At 54.5% G+C, this 25,193-nt stretch overlaps 1 protein-coding gene across 1 annotated transcript in view; it reads left to right on the top strand.

Annotated features, from left to right (window-relative positions):
* Positions 1 to 23,967, top strand: part of OC90 (otoconin 90) — a 30,066-nt gene extending 6,099 nt beyond the window's left edge. Inside the window, exons 2-14 of the mRNA XM_042973366.1 lie at positions 91 to 156; positions 1,690 to 1,746; positions 3,766 to 3,940; positions 6,449 to 6,561; positions 8,452 to 8,580; positions 8,745 to 8,786; positions 10,280 to 10,330; positions 12,296 to 12,343; positions 14,194 to 14,247; positions 18,122 to 18,238; positions 19,255 to 19,426; positions 21,910 to 22,016; positions 23,445 to 23,967. Of these exons, the coding sequence (XP_042829300.1) occupies positions 91 to 156; positions 1,690 to 1,746; positions 3,766 to 3,940; positions 6,449 to 6,561; positions 8,452 to 8,580; positions 8,745 to 8,786; positions 10,280 to 10,330; positions 12,296 to 12,343; positions 14,194 to 14,247; positions 18,122 to 18,238; positions 19,255 to 19,426; positions 21,910 to 22,016; positions 23,445 to 23,890 (1,577 nt within the window). The 3' untranslated portion in view covers positions 23,891 to 23,967. The remainder of the gene's footprint in view (positions 1 to 90; positions 157 to 1,689; positions 1,747 to 3,765; positions 3,941 to 6,448; positions 6,562 to 8,451; positions 8,581 to 8,744; positions 8,787 to 10,279; positions 10,331 to 12,295; positions 12,344 to 14,193; positions 14,248 to 18,121; positions 18,239 to 19,254; positions 19,427 to 21,909; positions 22,017 to 23,444) is intronic.
* Positions 23,968 to 25,193: the final 1,226 nt, after the last annotated feature.

Genomic DNA, 25,193 nt, shown 5'->3' with positions numbered 1-25,193 from the left:
TCCCCTCATCCCCTTGCCTGCTGGCCGCCCCTCCCAGCAAGTGGGTTATGACACTGCCCCTGCTAACACTGCTGTCCTCCTCGATTATAGGGGGCCATCCTCTGGACACCCCACACCTTCCACGGGAGCTGCCTCCAGGACTCGCAAAAACTATCAGTAAGGATTTTTTGAACTTTTCTTGGGAGACCTAGCTGGGAAGGAAGTTGTCTGGGATACTGGCAGAGAAAATGACCCTTTCTAAATACACCACTTACTGCTGTGGCTCTTGTAGGCACAGTGATTCAAATGGGGCTCAAAAGCCTCTCCCTCAACTGTCTCCCCTGATGTCTGACCCACCATGGCTCTCTCTTTGGAGACAGAGCGCTAAAGCTCCCATCAAAAGATAAAGGTCAGGGGCGCCTGGATGGCTCAGTCGGTTAAGCGGCCGACTTCAGCTCAGGTCATGATCTCACGGTCCGTGAGTTTGAGCCCCACGTCGGGCTCTGGGCTGATGGCTCAGAGCCTGGAGCCTGTTTCGGATTCTGTGTCTCCCTCTCTCTGACCCTCCCCCATTCATGCTCTGTCTCTCTCTGTCTCAAAAATAAATAAACCTTAAAAAAATTAAAAAAAAAAAAAGATAAAGGTCAGCTGAAAGGGGGACAGGAAATGGAAGTAAATGGGTTGATCATGGGGGTAATATGGTCACGGTATATTTTAGCTTCAGATTGAGCTCTGAGACTCCTAGAAGGCAAGGTAAAGAGAAAAAGAAAGACAATGGATTCCAGGGCTCAACCTATAAGAAAGGAAGATCCGTAACTGGTTTTTTGGGAGGGGGAAGTCTTCCTGGTGAGACAGGGTAAAGATTTCTCAGGTGGGCTCTTAAACCGGGTACTGCTGAAGGACACAATGCATAGCGAACCAGCCGGCCACACTCGCCCCAACCTCAGGGTTCACTTCCAGCCTTTCAGAGAGGCGAGCTGAGTCAACCAAATTATTTGTGCATGAGCCCATGCGAGCAAAGCGATCGGTGCCACCCAGACCCAAATGACAATCTGGCCCCTCTCCAAATGCCATAACCCCCCGGCCAAGGGCGATGCCCAGTCCGGGGAGAACTTGTCACAGATGCATAGACTCACAGCGCATGCTTGGCACTCGATGGGAACAAGGCCGGGAAACCCCGTGTGGCAGCAGGCCATGACAGCCCTTTCTCTCCAGCGAGAGCATCCCGGGCGATCTGCGCATCAGGATCCCAGAAGCCCCCCCCAGGTAGCAGATGCAAGGGAATGGGGCTCACGGAGAGCACCCACAGGACCTGCCCCGGCCTAGAAGCTTTATTCTCTAGTAGAATTAGTATCTCCAGTAACGATTTCATAGGTACCATTTCCAGGATGCCCAGAAGAGACATGCTCGGTGGCAAGGGTCATCACACCGAGGGGGTCCCCACACGATGACTCCCCAGTAGGTATTTATAGTTCACCCGGGGTCCCCGCCCGTCCAGATACACCTCGTCCTCCAGGGGCCGTGTTGCTTTACTAACACACTTCCATTGCATCTCCATGGTAACCCGCATTACTAGAAAGGTAGTCCGAGGTCAAATCCATCCTTAGAGAAAGAGAAAGGGTTTTACTTACTCTTCACAGGGGCAGGGCGGGGCGAGGAGGCAGGGCAGGGGAAGGGCCCCCCGACTTGTTTCCTCTGCTTTCCACTTAGATCTCACAGCCTTCCAAGGGGCGTTTAGAAACGCGGAAAGTGTGGCCGACATCTTTGGTAAGTGAAATGCCAAACTGCTTCTGTCTGCCGGGTGTCAGGGCATGGGGTGCGTGAGTGTGGGAAATCTAAGGAAGTTACCAGGGCCTTGGTCGCTGCTCTCTGGGCTCCCTTGCACCCGCTGCCCCAGCCAAGCTCTGAGCCGTGTGATCTGGGTTCTGACAAGAGTAGTGGTGTCTCACATTGCATTGCGTGTCACTGGGTTGCGAGGTGCCTGCATCATCCTGACTTTGTTAGTCCTGGTCAGTCCACAACCCGGGTGGCGGGGCGGGGGGGGGGGAGCGGAGAGAATGGCGCCCCTGTTGCCCAGGCTAGGAATCGAGCCTAAGAGAGGTATGTGACGTGCCCAGGTCACAAGGGGGACGCTCCCCTCTGAGTCCAGAGATTAGTGGTTGGCTCTTCTCTCCCCAGCTAATAAATACACGTAAAGCCTAAGAATTTCAAAGAGGGTCAAGGGCTCCATTTATCAATTACGTATCTACCCCGTGACTATCGATTGCCGGGACCGTGATGGTTCCCACCATTGCTTTCTGAAAGTACCCCCCAAATAAGGCTATCCTGTGATTGACAGGGAGCAAGGAGCTCTGCACTGCTGTGGGATTAGACAACACGGGCAGAGGACTGCACTGGAGGTGTGCATGTGACTCGGTGCAGGTGCCTGCTGTTTTTGAGTGAAAATGCATATTTATATAAACACACACACACGCACACACGCACACACACACACGTGAACTTTAGAGTAGCTTTTTCCCTCCGTACAGAATCATTTCTTCGTTTTCCGACGAGGCCATGTGAAAACAAACCATGGGAATGGAAGTTTGAATGGGGTAGGAAAAACGCGAAGAGCCTGGGAGGGAACAGTCCTCACAGACCCCTCGTGGACCTCCCCAAGCTCCCACGGGTGACCCTGTGCATTAGAATCATGGCTGTGGGGTCACACCCCCTTTGGTGCTTAACCGTCTTGCAGCCAGAAAGGCAGAGAATGGGGAGGGTGGGTGTGCCGCTCGAGGTCAAAAACCTGGAAATTGCTCTCTTGCCAGTTTTGCTCGCAGGAATGTTCGTGTTTAGGGCAAATCGTTGGTTGCTGGTTGGTACCTCGGGCATATCTCTGACCTTCAGTTTCTTTACCTATGAAACAGAAGTGACAGAGTGGCACTGCCTTGTCGGATTAACGGGAAGGTTATGGGATTGTGGGCCAAGCGAATGCTTTCTAAGGCATGACTCGCTCTCTCTCTTGACTATTGTCCTATTTAAAGCACATAGCAGTTTCTGGCACATAATAGGGGCCCCCAAATTATTAGTGTCTGTATCCGTTCTCTAGGGCCACGACTGTATCATTTGGGGTCCACTCGTCAGACTCATAGTGACTTAAATAACAAAGGCATTTAATCATCTCACAGAAGCCGTCTGAAAGCCCCAGATGTCGGAGGTATCAGCAGGTGTCAGAGGCCCATTCTTCCTCCACCGCTCCAACTAAGCACGCTGGCTTTTTGATATTAGGCTTGGGGCCTCATGGTGACAAGGTGGTTGCCACAGCCCCAGCCAACATATCCTTACCCATATTCAAGGAAGGAGAAAGGTGTAGATCCAAAGGATGTCTTCCATGCCTTTGTCCCTTATTATGAAAGAAACAATTCCCAAAAGTCTCTAACCGACTTCCCCTTGTTTCGGCCAGATCTGGGTCACGTGCTCAGCCCTAGGCCGCTCACTGTAATGGAAGCCGGGATTATTAGCATGACGAACCCAGAATGAGCATGACACATCCCCCAGGGATTGGCGGAAGGGGCTCACCTTCGCTGAGCGCCTTTCAGCTTTGTGGGTAAGGAGGAAAGTACGTGACTATTGGAGGTGACCGGCAGGGACCACGGCTCACAAACCTGCCTCCCTCCCATTGTCCAGAACGACCCTGAGTACACAGTAGGTGTTTAGTAGGTTGCCGCGGTGCAGGAAGTCCCGGGCACAGGGGCTCCTTCCCGGACCCCGGTCCCCAGCGCCCGGCCTGCTGTCCCCTCCCCGCAGACTGCCTGGGCTCCCACTTCACCTGGCTGCAGGCCGTCCTCACCAACTTCCCCGCGCTCCTCCAGTTCGTGAATGGCATGAAGTGTGTGGCCGGTCTCTGCCCCCGGGATTTGGAGGACTACGGCTGTGCCTGCAGGTTCGAGATGGAGGGACCGCCCGTGGACGCGTCTGACAGGTGAGCTCTGGGAGGCCTGGCTGATACTTGGGAAAGCTGTCAGGAGCTTAGTTCTCCCCTGCGAAGCGACTGGTTTCCTCATCTTTCCATGGCGACGTATCACGTCCTGGGAAGTTGTCAGGATCCTGGCTCTGTCTCACATGCAAAGCGTCAGAGTAGTGACTCTCCGAGTGGGGTCCCCCTGTATCAGAACCACCGGGATGCAGGTTCCAGGGGCCCATCCCAGACCGACCGACTCAAGACTACCTTTACCTACAACCTGAAGTCTGAATTTTAAACAAGCTCCCCAGGAAAATTATTCTTTGTTCAGAACAGTCCTGGCCAGCAGGGGTCAAGTAACTACGAAGGTTTCCGTTTAATTTTCGCACAAACGTGCGCCAATCCCATAGGGACACTCTGCTTAATGTAACAGAATCCTAGCGGCGCCTGGGTGGCTCCGTCCGTTCAGCATCTGACTCTCGCTTTCGGCTCAGGGCTTCTTGATCTCACAGTGGGTGAGATCGAGCCCTCCGTCAGGCTGCCCACTTACAGCAGGGAGCCTGCCTGGGATTCTCTCAGTGTCTCTGCCCTTCTCCCGCTCTCGCTCTCTCTCTTAAAATATATAAATAAACATTTGACATATACACACAGACAGAATCGTATCCCTGCTTCAAAGACGTAGGTGGCTAGTGGGGGTTATAGAGGAGACACAAGGGGCCCCATGACAGTGCGTGCCCTCCCTGCACACAAGGGAGGGGAAATTACAACAAATCCTCTATTTTTACACATCAGGTTAGGAAGAAAAGTTAAAATGTTAGATGCATCAGGTGTTGGCAGGGATTTGGCAAAAGGTTTACTGGCAGCGGGAGGGCACCTCTACCCCGGGATCCATGTCCCCACCCACTCGTGTGCACCTGTGCCCAAAGCCAGCGTGACAGAGTGTGTGCTCTCATAGAAGTAGGAAGGACTCCCCTTAGTAGCAGATGGGACAGCCCGTTGTCTGCCCCGGAGTCTCTCCATTAGGACACCCTCTTTGAATGCAACCTCCATGCTCCCCAAACCTGCCCTTCCCTGCCCTGCACCCGCCACGTGGGACAGCGCGTGCGCACGGTCTGTCTCACGCTCCACTCAACAAACTCTAAGCGGGAGGGTGGGGGTGGGTGGGAGCTGCACCATGTCATGTCTGTGCACCCCCACTGCGGACCACAGCACTGGGCACATAGTAGGAGCCCAGCAAATTAACTCCAATTGCTTTTCGGAGATTAAAAGTAAGTAATTACATAAAAAGTGAAATATCCTTGTTGGAGCAGGAAAAACAGCTTCGGAATCAAGCAAGAGATCTCTCTCATTTCCACGTCTCCAACAGAGGATGTCAGTGGCCTCTGCACCAGAAGGGCACTTTCCCAACTTTGGGACCAGGAGCAAACTGACTCCCAGAACCAGCTCACTGACATTCCGACAGAAAGAGGCTGCTCCGTGCGGCATGGTGCTCGGGCCACTTCTGGGAACGTATTTTCCTTTCAGGTTCTCCCTTACCACTTCTACTTATTAGAATTATTAGAATGCCTAGAACACCTAGCCAGAAGTCAAAGAAATGAAGCAGCAATCCACCACAGTCTCAATGATGGAAGAAGTGATGGCCCCCGAACCGGTGGAATGACGGGCCACACCCAATTTCAGTTACTTTACACAGTTCAGTTGACGGGGGTGGGGATCTCCAAACTCCTGGAGGACTGGATGTTTCTACTTTGAACCTTCATAGCAGATTCCAAGAATAATTGCTATCATTTATTGAGTGCCTACCTCACGGTAAGATCTATATAGATGTTTTCTTTTTTTTTCAGCTTTTAATATTTTTTCAGGTTATTTACTTATTTTGAGAGAGAGAGGCAGACAGAGAGAGAGACAGGGTGCAGGAGGTGCAGACAGAGGAGAGAGAGAGAGAGAGAGAGAGAGAGAGAGAATCCCAAGCAGGACCTGCCCTGTCAGTGCAGAGCACAATGTAGGGCTTGAACTCACGAACCATGAGCTCACGAGCTGAGCCAAAAACAAATGTCGGTTGCTTAACCAGCTGAGCCACCAAGGCGCCCCTGATGGATGTTTCCCTGAATGCCCCAAAGTTTTGAGTTAGGCAGTTGGAGAAATTTCGTAGCTGGCCCAAAGCTACGAGCTGCCTGTGTACTTTTTCTTCTTTACATTGGTCTCCACTGACCTCCTGTGTGCATTGCAGGAGCCTCCTGACCCCCGTTTTAGTGTCAGCCTCACTCTGAGATTGACTTCGACCTTGGCAAGTTACTGAGCCTTGTACGGCTCAGTCCCCATGTATATAAATGCTCATAATGATAATAGCACCTGCTGCACGGGTAACATAACCCAGATGTATGTGCACGCATGCGTATGCACGTGTGTGTGCAAAGAGCTCTATCGGAAACATCACCGCCAGGAATCCTCCAGAGACACCACAATGGCAGACTCCCCTCTCTTAACCTTCCCCCGCGCTCTCACCTTGACCTCCCCCGCCTGCCGCAGCTGCTGCTTCCAGCATCGCAGGTGCTACGAGGAAGCCGCCGAGATGGACTGTCTCCAGGACCCTGCCAAGCTCAGCACAGATGTCAACTGCGTCAGCAAGACGATCACGTGTGGTGAGCATCCCCCGGTGTCTCGGGGAGCCGGGCTGAGACACGACAGCTCGGGAGTCCCAGGCCCAGGGCTCCCAGGGTCCCCCCTGATCATCACTGCCACGGACAACATCATCGCCTCTGCTCCGAGCCCCTCGAGGGCTGGATCTATGGCATCCGTACCTCGCATGGAGTCGAGGCACCATAAATGCTTCTTGACATGAAAGAATAGCCCATCCGCAGGTTGTGTGATTTATGATTTTATACTGTAGCCACCCTGGGAGCTTGGGAAAGCAGATGGCTTGCAGCTCCCACACTGTGTGATGTTGGAACAGTCATTCAACAAGTCAGAACCTCTGCCCGGGGAGGAGAAAACCCCGTGCAGAGATCTGTTTTGAGAATTAAGTCAAACAATGGTTCAAGGTAAAACAGTGGTACCTTTGTTAAACGTAAACAGTGCTCCCGTGTGAAACAGATACCACGGTGACTGGCCTATGTTAAGAAGTCAGCAGTGGAAGCATAAGAGAGGCAGTGATGGACGGATGAGGTTTGTGGTTGCTGCTGAGTCGGTTCAAATCTCAGCTCGCCACCCTGCTCACCATGTCACTCCAGGGATTGTATTTCACGTCCCTAGATGATCCCGGCAGAAGAATTGGAAGAGGCAGAGGCGTGGGGGGGAGCACGGCACCTTGGGGGCACGGTACATTGGAGCCGTTCTTTACGGGCACCTATCATGTGCCAAAGGCTTTATACCCAGGAGATGCGATTGTCCTAACAATCTTATGAGATGGACTCATTATTCCCTGTTTTCAAATAAGGGCAGGAAAGCTCAGAGAAATTAAACAACTTGCCCAAAGTCACATAAGCGGCTAAGTAGCAGAGTCAGGGTTTGAACCCGGGTTCCACTGACCCCAAAGTCCAGCTAGCGAGGACTGGCTGAAGTGTGGCGCGTCGGGAAAGGAGTGAGGAGGGGCACGAGCCTAAATCCCTGCACAGTGAGCACGGAAAACACCGTCCATCCATCCATCCATCCATCCATCCATCCATTCGTTCGGCAGGTGCATACTGAGCACCTACCTACACTGGGAGCACCTACCTATACTGGATATCTAGGTCCTGGGGATATCCTGACCTTCTCAAATCTCCTCATGGCTGCCAGGCACTGTAAAAATACCAGAACCAAGTGCTAGAGTGTGTTAGCGACAGGAGCCGTGGAGGGAGATAAAGCAGGGGAAGGCACAGGGAGGGCTGGGTGGGTGGGGGGAAGGCCCCCTGAGAAGATGCCCGCGGAGCCAAGACTGAGGCACAGCGGGAAGCAAGCTGGCGGCCGTCCCGGAGGTGGGCACCGCCATGCCAGCGGCTTGTGGGTGTGCCTCGATGTACGTGGTGCCCCCCGTGCTTGGGAGACAGGCCAGACAGTCAGAAAGGGGGTGAGGAAGCAGGAAGGAGATGAGCTCCGAGCGCAGCTTTTACGTCCATTGGGAAGTTGTCGGAAGGTTCTAAACCCCCGGAAAGACATGGTTTGCCCTGAGTCTCGAAAGGCTTGTCCTCAATGAGCGTGGACAGGGCAGTAGGTTTGGGGTCGGGGGCGGGGGGAGGTCACTGACAGAGCCCAGGCACGAGCAGATGGGGGCTTGGCCCAGGGAGGGGTGTGGAGGTGGGGATATGTGGTCACACTGTAAACAGGTCGAAAGTAGAGGCCCGACGGTCGGGGGTGAGCGTGAGAGGAGGGGGCACAGAACCCAGGTTGGGCCTGCGCAGCCGAAGCTCACGGAGCCAACACGGTGAGAGCAGGACGCCCACAGGGGGAGCGGGACCCTGGCAGGCAGATCGGGGTCAGGGTGGAAGGTCGCATTAGCTCTTGGGATTCCCAGTGACATCCTCCCACCCGCTCTGCCCTTGCTCCGTGCACAGAGTCCGGGGACCCTTGCGAGCACCTGCTGTGCACCTGCGACAAGGTTGCCATAGAGTGCTTGGCTCAGTCCAGCATCAACTCTTCCCTGAACCTTCTGGACACTTCCTTCTGTCTGGCTCAGCCTCCAGGTGGGAAGAACCGGGCCCCGCGTCGGTGGTGGGGCCTGACAAGCTGGGGCGGGAGCCGGCACGGGAGCCTTAGTTGCCGCGTGTCTTCAGATGCGAGTCCGGCCCCTTCCGACAGTCCCCTAATCCGCTGCCCTGAACAGGCTTCCCAATGTGTTTCTTTGCAGAGACGCCCAGCACGGGAGAGCGGACCACGCTTCCGCCCAGAGGTAAGGCCTCCTAGGGAGGCTGCTCCTCGGCCCACAGGGGCCAGGCTACAGCTGGAACTAGGAGATACCCCCCCACCCCCCCGCCGGGCCTGCCTGAGTGACCCGTGGCACTGGAGATGTCCCTCCCCTACCTTCCCCTGCCCAGGAGACAGCATGACTGCTGAGAAACCCAGTTCAAACATCCAACAGCAAACGGCCCTCACGCAAACATCGTTCTTTGCCACGTGGACAGGGGTGCATTTAATCCAGTTAAGGTGTAGACCCCGGGTGCTTTTTCTCTTGCTTTAGAGTCAGGGCCCTGGTGTACAATGAGGGCAGGACAGGGTCCAGTGCTCTGTCGGGGAAAAGGCTCCTCGTGGCTGGGTGAGCTCCTGGCCGCGGAGGCCTCCAAAGAGCAGACAGGCTTCCTCCCTCCTCTGCCTTCCAGAACTTACCGCAGAAAGGGCAGTCTGGGCCCAGACAGGGGCTCCTTGCAGGGGAGGCTATTTTTTGTCCCTCCTCTTAAGACAGGCCGCCTACTGAAGCCAGCAAGTATTCATTCCTACTCTAAAACATGCGTCTTACGGGAAAAGCGAGGGTTCAGCTCATGCCGGGCGTTCCTCGTTCACCAAAGATCGCACGGCCTCTCCGTCCCGACGCCACGGGTGCCCGGGGATGGGAATTTCGAGGTGCGCTTTGGCAGAGCGCCCCTCCTTTCCTGGGGCTGGGGTCTCCCTCCCAGCCCCGCGGCGTTTGTCAAAGAAGCTGAGGTCAGCGCGCCCGTGCGTGTGAGCGTGCACGTGCGCAGGAGTGTGCTGGTGTAGGCGTGAGCACATTCGTGGCTATGGGTGTGTGTGTGCGTGTCCTATTTCGATGTATCTTCTGGGTCTCGTTCTCTTTCTTCCATGCCGTCTGCCTCCCCTTTTTTTTTTTTTTAAATTTTTTTTTTGTAACGTTTATTTATTTTTGAGACAGAGAGAGACAGAGCATGAACGGGGGAGGGTCAGAGAGAGGGAGACACAGAATCCGAAACAGGCTCCAGACTCTGAGCCGTCAGCACAGAGCCCGACGCGGGGCTCGAACTCACGGACTGTGAGATCATGACCTCAGCCGAAGTCGGCTGCTTAACCGACCGAGCCACCCAGGCGCCCCCGTCTGCCTCCCTTTTGAACGGAGGTCTTTCTAAGTCGGGATATCACAGTTCACAAACCTTTGAGGTCTGCAGGCCTTTCACTGCCACACCCTGGGTCTGCTAGGGTCACCTTCCCCGGCCAGAACCCAGCAGGGGCTGCAGTCCCTCCCTCCTGTGCTGGGGCCCCGTAAGCATCCCTTGTCCCGGGAGGTGTAGGGGAGACAGGGAAACCCTGAGACAGAACGAAAGCCCTTGTCTGGCAACAGCTCTCGCGGCCCCCTCCCGTCTCGGGCCAGCAGTCCCAGCCTGTCCTCTGAGACCCGTGGCACTTGGTCTGGGCACAGTGTTCCATCAGTCATTGCTTCGGGGCTTTCTGTTTCAGTGGTTCCTGTGGACCCCGCAGACACCAGTGCGATGGCCGTTTCGGGAGAAGGTGAGCACAAGGGGGCCGGCATGTAGCCCAAATACCCACGCTGTGGTTGTGCCATCTGCCCGCCTGCTGGGACTACTTCCCCTAAAATGCCCCCTGCCCGGGATTGCATTGAGACTGCTCAAGAACATTCCAGAGCCACTCAGTTCCTCCCGACCCCCGCATCTCTTCTCTCTTCGCTCTGCTTTCTCCCACACCCCTCTTCCCACCTCGGTAGAATTGTCAGATGCAGGATAGTCACCCTCGGTCACCTGACGCTGAATTTCAGATGTGCCACAAATACTGTTTTAGTAGAAGTATGTCGCAGAATTTGCACGGGATATACTCATACCGAAGAGTGATCTGTCGCTCGCGTGAAATCTGAATTTAACTGGGCATCCTGTATTTTTTATTTGCCACACTTGGCAATTCTATGCCTCAGGGGGATCGCCCTGCACCGCCACCTTCCCAGAAGTTTGAGCCTTTCTCTCCTCCGCGGCTGCTGCCGTGAGAAAAGACGCACGAGCTCACTGTGCAGCTGATCCCCGGCTGCCCTCCATGTCCAAGGGCATCTCATCCCCAACAGCTCTCGGGCAGCCCGTGCCTTGGACTCCAGGTCTAGGAAAAGAGGCAATGGCACCCGAACCCAGCCAAAGCTTCACCATGTGCCCCGCCCGCACGGCAACCATTCCCCGCATGACCGACAGTGGCCACTTCCATCAGGAACCGAGCCTGCGCCTCGGGCTTCGCTGCCCACGAGACAATCTCCGAATCACCCTCAGTTGGCACATTTTCCACTTTCTGCAGCCTCAGCCATCATCACCCTGGGCACGGTGCAGAGAAAACACGCTTCGTAAGGAACCTAGAGTCTAACTGGCGAAAGAGAGTTCGTGCACTCACACGCCGGTCCCCCAGCACTTACACACACACTCCCATGACCTAGCAGTGCCCACAAATGCCCTCCAGGAAAGGAGGGAGCCTGAATGCAGGAAGAAGCTTCAGTCACAAGGGAAAAAGACAAAGGGCCCGTGACTGTTCTCACCATCGTGTCATGCGACAACCATGCTTTGGAGTCCAGCAGCTTTGGGATGGACTCCTGGCTCTCCCATTTTTCAGCTGTAGGACTCTGAAAGCATGGTTCGCCCTCTCTAATCTTCCATTTCACTTCAGAGAGCCGCGACTGGCCTTTTTTTTTTTTTTTTTCTGTCAAGGGCCAGATAGTAAATATTTTAGGCTTTGTGGGCCATATGGTCTCTGTCACAATGACCCAACTCGGTCATTTGGACTGGAACCATAACATCGGTACCTGGATGGGTGTGAACGTGTTCCGCTAAAATGTTATTTGCAAAAACAGGCCGAGGGCTGAGCCAGGGTTTACCAGCCCCTGGAAAGGGATGGTTACACCAGTCCTCCGGGGTGACAGGGGATTAAATGAGAGAGAGCATGGGAGGATTCTGGGCCAGCGTCTTCTTCGGAAGTCTGGTGCGGCTGTGAAAAAAGCAATGCGGGACACCGGACAATTTGCTTCAAATATTAAATCTCATTTAACGCTCACACAACCCGATGAAATCATCAACCCCACACAGAGATGGTAAAGTGAGCTGGAGAGAGAAATTGTCCTAGACGTGGAGCTGGGTGGCGGACTGGGGTTCGAGGCCTGTATGGCGTTCCGTCCTTACCGCTAGACTGCACCCCCCCTTCGGGTGCCTTCCCCCGTGGACCTGCTCCAGCAAGGGGACATAGTGTCTCGTTCTCCCAAAGGGGCCATTGGCTGGTCTCTTTGCCTACAAACAGGCCTGGTGCTAATGTGGCCCCTTGTGCACTTAATGGAGACCAGCGTGTCCATGTTCCTGATCAGACTGCCAAGGGCTTCCTCTCCTCAGCCCCCCAGTCCCTCGGCCCCCAAAGCTGTTTTGTTTGCAGGCAACCCCTGCCTGGCTTACGTGCTGAGCTGGGCGGGTAATTGAAGTGAGTGGTTTCTTTCCACAGTGGCTCCTGAGACCAGAGCCGACCCGCTGACCACGCCCTCCAGGACAAGTAAGCAGAGAAGACTCCGCAGGAGGGGACAGCACGGGATCCGGTGGCGACATGCCATCTAAATATACATGCTCAGTTCTGATGACGGCTCTTTGACGGGCCCCAGAAGACACATTAGTATACCCACTTTTCAGATGATGTAGGAAACGGGGGCTCCGGGAGGTTAAAAGTTACAGGTGGTTCAGCACCAGACTCGCTGGACTGATCTCTAGCCCAGTCTCAGGTTGTAAGACTTGTCCCGTCTCGTGTCGTTCCGTCTTGTTCCGTCTTGTTCCGTGTCGTGGTGACTCACGGAGAACAGCCTCGTCCCTAAAAACATCTAGGCCAATGTGTCCTCAGAAGAAGTAATCCAATCATTTACTTTGCTTGTGGTGATGAATAACCATGGACTCTTTACTAATAAGCATATATCTCTCATAGTAACCATTGGCTAATTACTAAGAATGAATAAACAGATTCCTTGGTTAACAGGCAGCGACATCACGGAGGACTTCAATGTGTCGGCCTGTTCCTAAGCCCCTACGCCCTTCCTCTGGGTTCATCCCCCTGGTCCTAGGAGGCCCCATTTGACAGGTAAAGGAGGCGCTCTGAGGGGCAGTCGTTTGCCTGGGGTAGGACAGCGTAGTATTCCGTTCGTTCTGAACCTGCGAATTTTACTTTGAAGAGAACCATCTTCCTGGCTTAGAACCTCGGAGGTTCTGTGTCCACAGCAGTAGACTCGTGAGCCCGATCTCGACGTATCATCATGGCAATCTTGACCTTTGACACACTGAATTTAAGGCAGTTTCCTTCCTTCCCCCATGGTGCTGGGAGTTACCACCACTGGCTCTCTGTAGTACGGCCAGAAGTGCAACAGCCCCCTAGCTCAGTGGTTAGGACAGCCACCTCTGGCCAAGTGGCCCGGGGAAACTGCATTCTGTGACTTCCTAGCTCCATGACCAACAGTAAGTGACCTGTCTTCTCTGTGTGCCCCCGTTCTCATCTCTGAGTGAGGGTGAGCACAGTACTAATTTGTGGGGTTGTTGTTTAGGACGAGCAAAGCACTGAATCCTGTGTCTGGGTTGTAGTAGGTCTTAGTCTGTTCCTGCTGCTACAACAAAATGTCAGTAGCCTGTGAACAACGCAATTTATGTCTCATGGTTCTAGAGGCTGGAAGTCCAAGCTCAAGACACCAGCATGGTCAAGTTCAGGGACGCCTGCTTCCTAGACAGCCACCTTCTTGCTGTGTTCCCACATGGTGGAAGGAGCCAGGGAGCTCTGTGGGGTCTCTTTCGTAAGGGCACGAATCCCATTCATGAAGGCTCCACCCTCCTGACCCAATCGCCTCTCAAAGTCCCCAAGATCATCCCGCTGGGAATCAGGTTTCAACACATGAGTTTGGGGGAAGCACAAGCACCCAGTCTATAGCGTAGTAGGAGCCTAATCGCAGTTAAACGACAACCATCTCATTTCGCAGGGAACCGGGGCTCAGCCGTCTCCCGGAAGCCACATAGCAGGCAACTAGAGCCCTTCTGCTGCCTTGTTCTTCTTCGTTCAAAAATACGTGGTTAAAAAAAGGTTTTTGTTGGTTGAAACTCTGGAGAAGTCTGCTTTCCTCAAGTAGCTCAAAGATGCACCTGCTTCGAGACCTGCAGGTCGCGGCTGCTTTTGCCAGCAAGCCCGTGTCTGGGGAGGGCAGTCTCTTTGGCTTAGCAGCGACCCAGCCATCACCACCAGCTCCTGGGAGGTAACCAGGGGCAGAGCAACGAGCACATTGCCTCCTGTGCCCCTGGGATGGCAACTGCTTCTGGAAGCCAGGGTGGGACAGACGGGAGTCAACACTGATCCTATCTCTCTTTTTTTGTGGGCAGGCGCGGGCCAAGGCCAGCAAGGCGCAGAAGCCGCTCGGACCATACCCGCTCCGGGTAAGCACACCAGGTCCTCCCGCCTGCATATAACCGTCATCCCTATACGTTTATGAGATCTGGTGTCTTCTAAAACATGGAAGAACCATGGAAACCAATTCCCTTTTACACCCTCTCCCAAGAGCAGACAAAGGAAGTTAAAAGGTAGGTCCATTTCGAAAGAAAGGGAAGAAAAGGTAGAAAGGGAAGCCTACCTGATAAAGAGATGCTTTTAGAAAAATATAGAAAACTGTGTATTGTTTTCTATTTAAATCACCTGTAATTTCACATTATACAGACAGCCACTTTCAACAGCTGGAGGCATTTCCCTCTACTGTCTCCCCAGCGGCAGGGCAGCTCTATGACCTTAATTAACATGAATTAACATGAACCAAGATTGCTTGGTGCCACGGCTTTGCAAGTCTGAGCTGTTATCACTTAAAACATGAGGTGACAGGGCGCCTGGGTGGCTCAGTCGGTTAAGCATCCGACTTTGGCTCAGGTCATGATCTCACGGAGGTTCGTGGGTTCGAGCCCCGCGTCGGGCTCTGGGCTGATGGCTCAGAGCCTGGAGCCTGCTTCGGATTCTGTGTCTCCCTCTCTCTCTGCCCCTCTCCTGCTCATGCTCTGTCTCTCTCTGTCTCAAAAATAAATAAACATTAAAAAAAATCTTTTTAATGAGGTGATACTCCCCTGATATTAAATATGTTCCTATAACATGATTTTGAGTGGCTGTACCACAGTTTCTGGTACGGAAGACCATAAGTGTATTTAGCCAATTATCTCTAACATCTGTTATTGTGAATAATAGATTTAGGCTTTAAACCCACTACTTTGGATTCATTTGTCACCACAAATGCCGAGAAGCTGAATTACTGAGGGCGTGATCCTTGTAGGGATCACCCCATGTTGCCAAATTGCCCTGGAGAAAAACTGGCCCTCATCTGTGGATCCCATGACTAATACCGTGTACTATTATTTAAAAGCAAGCAAACAAAAACCTCTATTGTTTTAATAGAAAAAAAAGACCCACGGTAGCTCATTTTTCCTCCTTCTCCCCTCCGAGGAAAATTGAAAGGAGTGGTTTTTGTACCCAAGAGTGGCTGGCCTCTCACTCCGGGAGCTTTGGACCAGGCCTGGACAGAATTCTCAAATCTTTTTTTTTTGTTTTAAGTTTATTTATTTTGAAAGAGAGAGAGTGCAAGAGGGGAAGGGGCAGAGAGAATCCCAAGCAGAGCTCTACGTGGGGCTTGAACCCATGAATTATGAGATCATGACCTGAGCCAGGATCGAGTCAGACACTTGACCAACTGAGCCACCCAGGTGCCTCCAGAATTCCCAAATCTTAACCGAATTTATGGAGGTGGGTCCCCAGTGTCAGAGCTGAGGGCATTGAGACTTGGACCGACTTTGCCCTCAGGTGCACAGTGACCTTCTCAGCCTGGGAGTTGGGGAGCGAGAGGCATTTGGGGTGGCCGTTCAGGCAGGGTGAGGGATGCCACAGGCCCTCCTCTAAGGGGATGAGGTGGGGGGCTCATGTTTGATTAGCACCAATGATCCAGAAAGCTCTTCCTCAGAGGGGGAGGGCTTCTAGCAGGACGCTCAGACTCAGCAGAGAGACAAACGGGCTTCTGGGGCTCCATCTGCCGATAGAGTTTTCCGCCTGCAGAGCCTCCAACCCCAGACCAGATGTGTCATCACCCTCCCCGAGCGATTCTAACGGCTGCTGTAGACCGTTGCCTCCTTGCTAGGCATTCGGCTAGAAGGATTATTCACACACAAAACAGGTATCATTGGGGCGCCTGGGTGGCCCTAGGTCCGACTCTCAGTTTCAGCTCAGGTTATGCTCCCGCAGTTTGTGAGATCGAGCCCTGCATCAGGCTCTACATTGACAGCTTAGAGCCTGCTTGGGATTCTCTCTCTCTCTCTCTCTCTCTCTCTCTCTCTCTGTGTCTCTCTCTACCCTTCCCTTACTTGCATGCACTCTCTCTCTTTCAAAATAAATAAACATTTAACACAGGTATTATTAACATAGTTTTAGAAATGGGGAAATTAAGATTGAGAGAGGCTAGGGACGCCTGGGTGGCTCAGTCAGGTTAGCATCCAACTTCGGCTCAGGTCATGATCTCATGGTTTGTGGGATCGAGCCCTGTGTTGAGCTCTGCACTGAGTGGGATTCTCTCTCTCTCTCTCTCTCTCTCTGTCTCTCTCCCTCTGCCCCTCCCCACCCCCCACCAAATGGATAAATAAACTTAAAAAAGTGGCAAGACAAATTTTATTCAGGTTTCCGCAGCGGGGAGGGGAGACTCCAGGGTCCCTGAGCTTGGCTGGGATCTGGGTGGAGGTGAGAGGGCCTTTGAGAGGGCGAATGGGAGGGCGGACAGCTATTGGGAGCTCCAGCAGAATCAGGGAAGCAAAAAAATTCCAAAATGGGGGGAGGGGGCTGTTTTCTGAAAACGTAGGCAAAGGCAAGTGTTGGGTCCGCGAGCGTCTCAAGCTGTTAAGTTCTCTTGGCTGCCCTGCGCTTTCTCAGGCAGGAAGTCAAGGGGAAGTGGGAGGCTGGGTCATCCTGGGGACACCAGGCTGGGGTTGGTGAGCGTCTCCTTAGTGTGGGGGCAGGGCATGGATGGAAGAGTTTGTGCCGTGAATTTGAAGTTCTCATAGGTCAAGGTCGAGGCCTGGCCGAGAAGAAGGCCCAGAGGAGGCCGGCTAGAGGCTGGTCAAGGAGAGAATCTGTCAGCTCCCAGCAGTTTGGAACACGATGGAAAGAAACCCGCTCGTGGGTTTCTGTTTATGGGATTGGAGAGGGGGGCACGATGTTAGACGGAGGTTACAACAGGGCTGCTAAGGCTGTGTGCCCAACCCCCAGGGAACGGAGTGCTGAGCAAGGACACAGAAGCCCAGGGATATGAAGCAAACCAGCATGGAGGGTCTGGGGAAAGACTGCAAGTCAGGGGGCCCTTGAGATGCCCCAGCCTCACCCAGCGCTCTGGGTCCACAGATGGTGGTGGGCGGAGCCCACGAGGCTCCCTCTGTCTGGACCAGACTGGGTTGGAGACATCCCCACCTCTGGCCAAAAGAATAGATGGGGCAGACACAGAGCAAAGGGGGATCTGGACGGTGCCAGGGAGCCTGGGGGTGGGGGGATGGGCAGGGCCAGACCCCTGGCCGCCTCACGGCCACGGCAAGGACCTGGCACCTAACTCTGAGTGTGGCGAGAAGCTGCTCCCGTATTCCGAGGAGTCCGAGGCGGGGTCCTGCTCGCCAACACTGCTGAGGACCAGGGGCTGGCTTCAGGATCCACTGTGCTTGTTACCCCTTCATTTGTTGTTGTTTTTTAATTTTTTTTAAACGTTTATTTTTGGGAGACAGAGAGTCAGCAGGGGAGGGGCAGAGAGGGAGGGAGACACAGAATCCGAAGCAGGCTCCAGGCTCGGGGCTGTCAGCACAGAGCCCGACGCGGGGCTCGAACTCACGGACCGTGAGATCATGACCTGAGCTAAAGACGGACGCTTACCCAACTGAGCCCCCCGGGCGCCCCACTCCTTCACTTGTGAACACCATGCCAGGCCCCCCCAGCTTGGCAGGTGCATGGCAGTTAACACAACACACACAGGCCTGGCAGGCTGTGACAGTCCTCGTTGTGGGAGGTCATCCACGTGGCATGGGCTCCTGTCCGCTTCGAGGTTATCGCGGGGCATTCGGAAATTCCCACACAACATCCGCGGATCCCCAAGACTCAGCCCTGACGTCTGCAGACCCAGATCGAGGACACTACCCGAACACTTTGTTCTCCTGAAACGCCTGTCTGCATTTGGCCTTGATCGTGTGTCCACCTGCAAATGTCTTCTTGGGCCACCTTTTGAACATGAGCCGTCACGCTGTGCGTTTTCAGGATCCGCAGAGACGGCTGCCTCGGCACCCGGTGTAACCATCGTCCCCGCTGGCTTGAAGTCTCTGGGCTTTGCTGCGTCATCCATCAAAAGTGGCCCAGGGGAGACAACTGGAAAAGGTAGGCAGGATCAGAGAAGCACGTGGCCTCTCTCGGCCTTGAGATCCTCCGCATGGGTCGGGAGCAAAGCCCTTCGGGCCACGGTATCACGCTGTGACCTCCTGTCGGTGCTACCTCAAGGGGCCGCTCCTTGCCAGGTGAGCTCGGGAGATACAGACGGGCCCTGACCTGCCTGTGGCCACTCAGCTGCTGAGCCGGGGAAAGGGGCCCGCTGGTCTCGTGCTCCCACCCCTCACGCTGGCCCCCGGGGGAAGAGCGTGGGTGGCACTACCCACACCGCGGTTGTTGGAAAGAAAGAAACACCAGGGTGTTCCTAACCGTCCCTTTCTCTCCCCTCCTCCCAGCAGGGCAGTGGAGAGAGCTGCATTTGAGAGGGAGGCCAGGCCGGGAGCCCTTCGCAAGGCCCCTGGTTCCTCGGTCCCCCTCCCCCCCGACCATGTGGTCGCGGGGTTTGCACGGTGGACCGTAGCCTAAGTTGGCCAAAGCTACAGGCAGGGGAGGCAGGGAATGGGGTGGGGAGGAGGGTGCAGGAGGAGGGCAGAGGCGGAGGCAGAGAAAGAAATTCCAGGCCTCTGAAGGGAGAGCCCTGGCGGAAGGCGGGGGTTCCTGGTGGGGTCAGGAAGCCTGGGAGGCCGGCCAGGACGCCCCCAGGACGCTGGGCCCCTGCCAGGGCCTCAGGTGGACACAGTCCCTCCACTCCGTAATCAGATGTGGCCAAAAAGCACCTGGAGTCCTGACCAGCCCCCTTACCCCTCAGGGGGATTTGACCAGGAGCCTGGGCGAGGGCCGCAGAAGCCTGGAGGGAAAGGCTTGTTCTCTGAAACACAACTCGTACCACACAGCAGACAGGGCGGTGGGGGGGGCATGGGGGGGGGGTTGTACTGGCGGTGGCGGTTTTCCCAGGAAACGGGGGAGGCGAGGACACAGAGTTTCCCCAGACCCTCAGTACCCACGTGAATCACCGTGAATGCCGTCCCAGTGTTCCCTGCTCTCCTGACAGTCCTGCGTCTCGCCAGCCTGTGACAGGGTCACCTTCCTGCACCTGGGAAGCAGGAACATCACGCGGGCGATGCCTCAGCTGGGAGAGATGCTCTTTTGTCTGACGTCCCGATGCCCGGAAGAATTTGAAGCTTACGGCTGCTACTGTGGGCAAGAAGGACAAGGCGAGCCGAGGGATGCCCTGGACAGGTAGGGACGAGCGAGGGTGGCGGGACAGCGGTCACTGAGAGGGCCCGCTGGCCGCGGCTTCACAGAGAAGCACTAGCCCACTCAGGACGGCTTGCTGCCATCATGGGCCCAGTTTCCTGATGAGCAGCTGAGGCTCAGCCTTGACTGAGGCCGTCCAGCTACGAAGGGGCAGACCTACACGGGTCCGGACCTTTCCAGGTGGGGAGTCTAGAGCTCTTTTAGCTCTGCCCCAGGTACTGCCCTGCTGCCCTAAGAGAGTCCATCTGCCTATTTTGCAACGACCCCAAATCTGCCTATTTTGCAACGACCCCAAATCTGCCTATTGTGCAACGACCAACACGTCACATTGGCAGCCCCCCTCCCCCCCCTGGCTGAGGGTGCCCTGCAGGTGGCCACAGTGAAATTCAGCTTCTCAATAACTTTGAAGTCTAACCGCTACGTTTTATAGCTGCCACTCCTGGAAGAATTTTCAGCGACCTCGTGCATTGATGAGTACGTCCATTCCCTCGCGTATGCACTCAGCCCGCATTTCTTGAGCTTTTGCTCGGTGCCAGGCACCGTGCTAGGTGTGGGAGACACACAAATGGTTACACCCGAACCAAGCAGATCGAAACACGCGGCCAGTGCCGTTACAGCAAATAGTGCTGCACCGGGCACGAGACGGGCAATGCAACAAAAAGACCAGCAACGCGATAAATGCCACGGAGGAGACGGAGGAAACGGGGCAGGAGCCGACCTAGACAGGAGTTGCAGGAATATTCTGAGGGCAGAGTTGATACGGCGTTAACGACTGCACATGAGGACCTCCCAGGCCCACGGCCGGCCAGTGGAGAGCTCGGCGCTCAAGAGGCGTGGGGCCCCTTGGGATTGGGGGCCACCGAAGGGAAATCGACAGCCACAGACCATCCTGGAAGTAGGGATGGCAGGCGCATGGGGCATGTCACCTGTAGGTGCGATGGTGTCTGGGAGCCCGTGTCACTCACCTCCACGGGCCCTTCTGCCCTCACCCCGTCATCGAGCTTCGCTGCAGGGAATCTCGTGGGGAGGAAGCGAGGGGCTCGGCTGCAGAGGCCACCTTCCGAACTTCCTTCCCACCGGGTGACACGGAAGACGTGTTTATTCCAGCAGAGTGTATAACAATCATAGATTGTCTACACTCGGAAGTTCAACAGCTCGCCCTCCGCTCTCCAAGACAGAGAACAACGTAAATACTACTGTCCCTGAGGCCACAGCACTCAGGCAGATGGGGCAAGGGGTAGAAACCTAGGGTCCCATGGAAGGATAGGGGGATGCTTTTGGAGGCCTCCTGACCACCGGCCATATTGCACAAAAACATGAGGTACGACCAGGCATATTGACCAAGGAAGTCAATATGGCTTCCTTGACATTCACAGGGAAGGAATCAACACTGCCAGCCATAGTCTTGACCGAGGAAGAGGTTCTCAAATTGATACCATTTTCCGCAAGGGGGTCTTTTCAAAACCACGTATGCTTTACATTCTGGGCAACTGGGGTGACTTTTAAGGGCATTTTGATCATACGTGATTTCTGATTCATTCACTCACTACCTTCAGATTTTAACAATTATTTTAGCTACCCACCACCCCCGACCCCGGGCAGGTGCACGCACCAGACAGTGGGGCTCAGCTTTAACAACAGCTGAGTGGGGCTGCCTACGTGGACCTCCAGCCACCAGCTAATGTGACGGGCACACTGGGGTTGCTGGCAACAGGCACAGCTGATACCTTGGCTGAGCACAAGCGTTACCAAAGGCTGTGACTGGGCCCTGCTCTGGCTGTGGTCTCCAACAGCACGTGAGCACCATTTAAGGATGGGACGAGTTGCAAAGGGAGGATTTCGGGGGAGTGGCATCTCCTATGGGCTGGAGGTGTCACAAGATGATTTCAGATGTCCGTGTGGCTAGAGGACACTGGCAACTGTGAGGCTTTATCAGGCTAAAAAGCAAGACACTGTTTCATTCATTCCCATACGGTTACCGAGGTCTTGCTCCGTGTGGGACACTTTTCTAGATGCTGTTTTTTATTTATGCTCTGCTCTCTTTCAAGGCTGGGGGCCAAGGGGGTGCCCTATGGATGTGGGATTAATTATTCTATTATGTAAAAGGTTGGAGGCAGTGGGGTCACTGCCATGCGGTTCCTTTGTGTAAACGAAAGACAGCACCCCTTCCTCAAGACTATTTCCATCTGTGGGCAAATTATTGTAATAAAAAGGAAAAGCTTTGCAGTCAACAGAGTTGTGATAAAAATACAAAAAAAGAACATTTTTAATAATAAGATGCATACAGCGTGACTGACACGGTCTTAGATGTGGCATCTTTGTGCAGTGCACAACTTAAACAGCCACACATGGTGGTCCTATGTGCGTTGGAAAGGCGGCCTTGGCTTCTCTCACTGCTGTAGGGATTGTGGGAGAAGCAGGGCTTGAAGGAGCGCCTTGGGCAGCTGGGTTGTCTTTGGTCTTAGGTGCTGTTTTTCCCACCACTGCTGCTTGGAGCAGGTGAGAAGGCTGGGCTGCCTGCTCGAGAGGCTTCCTCGGTCACCGGCGGAGTGTGTGGACGGTACAGCCAAGTGTAAGTGCCGCGGGCCCCTGCAGCGAGCCGTTCCCTTCGTTCATGTCAGCGTCACGTACGGCTCATGCCTACTGATGCTCCCCCCATCACGTTTTCGTCTAGAATGTGATTTAACACTCTTAACCGTGAGGCACAGTTAGGGCCCTATACTGACGAGGGCCCTGAAGTTCAAGAGGCTAAGTCACCAGCTGCCCGCAGAGCTGGCGAGGGGACCGGGGATAACATCAACAGCCCGTGCACACGCAGTGCCTACCACGTACTGGCCTGAGCTCGCAGGGTGTGTTAACGGCTAATACGCCCAACTATCCTCTGAAGGGGCGCCGAGTCTCCCCTTTATGAGGCGGTGGCCAAGGCCAGGGTCACACAGGCAGAAACAAGTCAGTGGCAGGAGTGAGGCCCGGAAAACCATGTTGCCGAGGACCGAGGACAGAGTCCTCGTGCTCGAGTGCTCAAGGGTCTCGTGGCATTTTTCTTCTCTTCCTAAGAAGCAGAAATCTTTCCCCAAGTGAGACCCCCGGGGAACCCCATAAAAAGGGAGAGCCCTGGCCGATGGGAGAGATGTGCCTATGGCCCCCTCCCCCCTCCCCCGGGAGCCTCGGCGGGGACGTCTGAGAACTGGCGTCCCTGTGAGCGAGCGTCACTCTCACGCGCCTCGAGCCCGCTTTTAGAACCGGCTTCATTTCCTCATCACACACATGATATCCACCCCCAACCCCACGCCATGCAACATTCGAGAAATCGGGTGGGGTTGCCAGACCTAGCAAATAAAAATGCATGAACTTGCATTTCAGATAAACAAATAATTGTTTAGTGTAAGCATGCCCCGAATGGACATAACTTATATGAACACATTTGTCTGAAATGCACATTTAACTGGGCATCCCGTATTTTGTCTGGCAACGTTAAAACAGATTGGACAACAACCACTTCCATTTGACGAAGGCAGAAAGTCTGGCCCAGAGAAGTAACGGTTCCTTCCAACAAATATTTCCCGAGTGCTAACTCGGCAAATGGGTGTCAGGGATCGACTTACTTAGGTGCTTGAGCACATGGGCTCTGCCAGCAAGGTCCTCTGTCCAGCAAGAGGGGAAGGTGGAAACAGATGATTAATGCACAAGGTCATTAACACACAACGTGCTGGAAGGTAGAACCATAGTTAGGATTTGATGAGTGTCCACAGGAAAGACCACCCCCCCCCTTTACTGAGGGGCGTCAGGGAAGCTTTCTAGAGGAGCAGATGCCAAGGGGAGTCTTGACAAACGGGTAGGAGTTAACCAGGAGGAGAAAGCGAGAACATTCCCAGCAGGGAGATCACGTATGCTGGATGCCAGGAGGTAACAAGATGGCGGGTGGGGGGACAGGGCCGAGGGCCAGACAGGCCGGCCACGTCCTTCCCTCACGTCCGCTACTCTGTTCTTGCCCTCAAAGGTGTGGGGCAGAGCCTGTGCGCGAAGCTGTTTTGTGCCTGTGACCGGACGGCGGCCGAGTGCATGGCCTCTGCCTTCTTTAACCGAAGCCTCAAGTCCTCGGGCAAACAAGAGTGCCAGGGCCACAGGCCGTCCTGTGAGGACAGCTCGCACGGAGGGCCTGCGGCCTCCTCCCTCAGCTCCAGCTCTGAGGAGAACAGCGAGGAGGCCACGCCCCACGTGGAGGGCCTGAGAAGAAGCAGAAGGTCTCCGGGGAAGCCGCCGGGTGGTGTGGGGACCAGGCACCAACATGGCCCCAGACAGATCCCCAGAGGAAGTGACGAGCACACCCTGTATTTTCCTCCCGTTAGGGCATCCTCCTCTCTGTCCTCAGCACAGGCTCAAGGGGAAGAGGGCCGGGGCGACCCTGGCACGGCAGTGTCAGCCCGCATGGGAATGCGCATTTAGAGGGGGCGGACGAGGGCTCTGTACTTCCTTCAGCCCACCTTGGCATCTCAATAAATACTCCCATCAGTGTTGGTTTTGGTTTGGTTTTCATGACATGTCGTAGATACCGGTGCACGGGTGGATGTCAAAGGTAAGAAGACAGAGCCACGGAGCAGACAATTATTATTATCTCCACTCTATGATAACTGAAGATGACTTTTTCTTCTATTAAAAACAAAGGAGCGTATTTAATCGATCTTATGACCTACGGGACACCAATGACCCGCCGGGGATGTCTACGAAGAACTGAGATAACACACCTTCCGGTAGGAGCCCTGAAAACATACCTGCCGTTCTAGTTGTTACGAGTGGCCATGTGTCATGGGCCGTGGCCACCACCAGGAAGGATCACTGCTCACGCTTGTCTCAGGTCCTGGACTTTTTGTCTGTTTGTTTTTAAAGGGTTTATCCCAGTGGCTGGAAGTTTTGGGGGTTTAACTGCCCATGCTGACAGAGGCAAATCAGTATCACGGTAGCTGTAAAATTTCTGAAACGCTAGCCATCCTTCCATCCACCCGCTCACCTGACCGGGTACCAGGCAGAAGGCAGTGTATTACCAGAATCCCCCCCAATATTTGGTAGGAACACAAACTCCTTGCTTCACATCACATCCTAGGTTCCCAATCCCCCACCAACCACGTGTCTGGTAGGGAGAGAAGAGTCCCTGTCTGCTCCTCAGGACCCGCTAGAGTTCAGCGCTGCTGACCTTCTCACAGCAGACAAATATTCTGAAGTTGGGAGGCCAGGGTAAGAAATTGAAAGGTTGTGGCGTGAAGCCAACAGCGGACATCCTTCCCTGCCTTCCAAGGCAATCACGTGAGGACACCTTTTGATGAATCCAACACACCGGCACCTTTTCAACCAGGTGACTTTAGCTAGCAGCCAAAGTTTGGGTTCTCCCAAACTAAACTTTGGGTTCTCAAAGCGAACCCTCTGACAAGAACTTGAGAGCAAGTTCCGTTGGAAAGTGAGGGAAAGCCTGACCGGAGACCAAAGAAACAGGACAGGAAAGATAATGAAAGGTGCCTTAGCAAACCAGGTACAGCTGGAAGTAGAATACATGCACGGAGAGAGGAGCGAGATCAGGACGTCAGCTTCTAGCAGATCAGCCAATACTCCTGGGGAGGGGGAGACTGCCCTCTGGCCTGCGGCACGTGGGAGCGAAGTGGGCTCCGGGGCCCAGAGAAAGCCTCAGGCAAAGACGTGCAGGTGCTAGCGGCTGGCATCGGCCAGCACGCATTCGATGGCAGAGGCAGGCCGGTCG

The sequence above is a fragment of the Panthera tigris genome, chromosome F2, assembly GCF_018350195.1.
Source record: "Panthera tigris isolate Pti1 chromosome F2, P.tigris_Pti1_mat1.1, whole genome shotgun sequence".
Taxonomy (NCBI): Eukaryota; Metazoa; Chordata; class Mammalia; order Carnivora; family Felidae; genus Panthera; species Panthera tigris.
The sequence above is the reverse complement of the archived record's forward strand: the minus strand, read 5'-3'. Positions and strand labels throughout refer to the sequence as shown.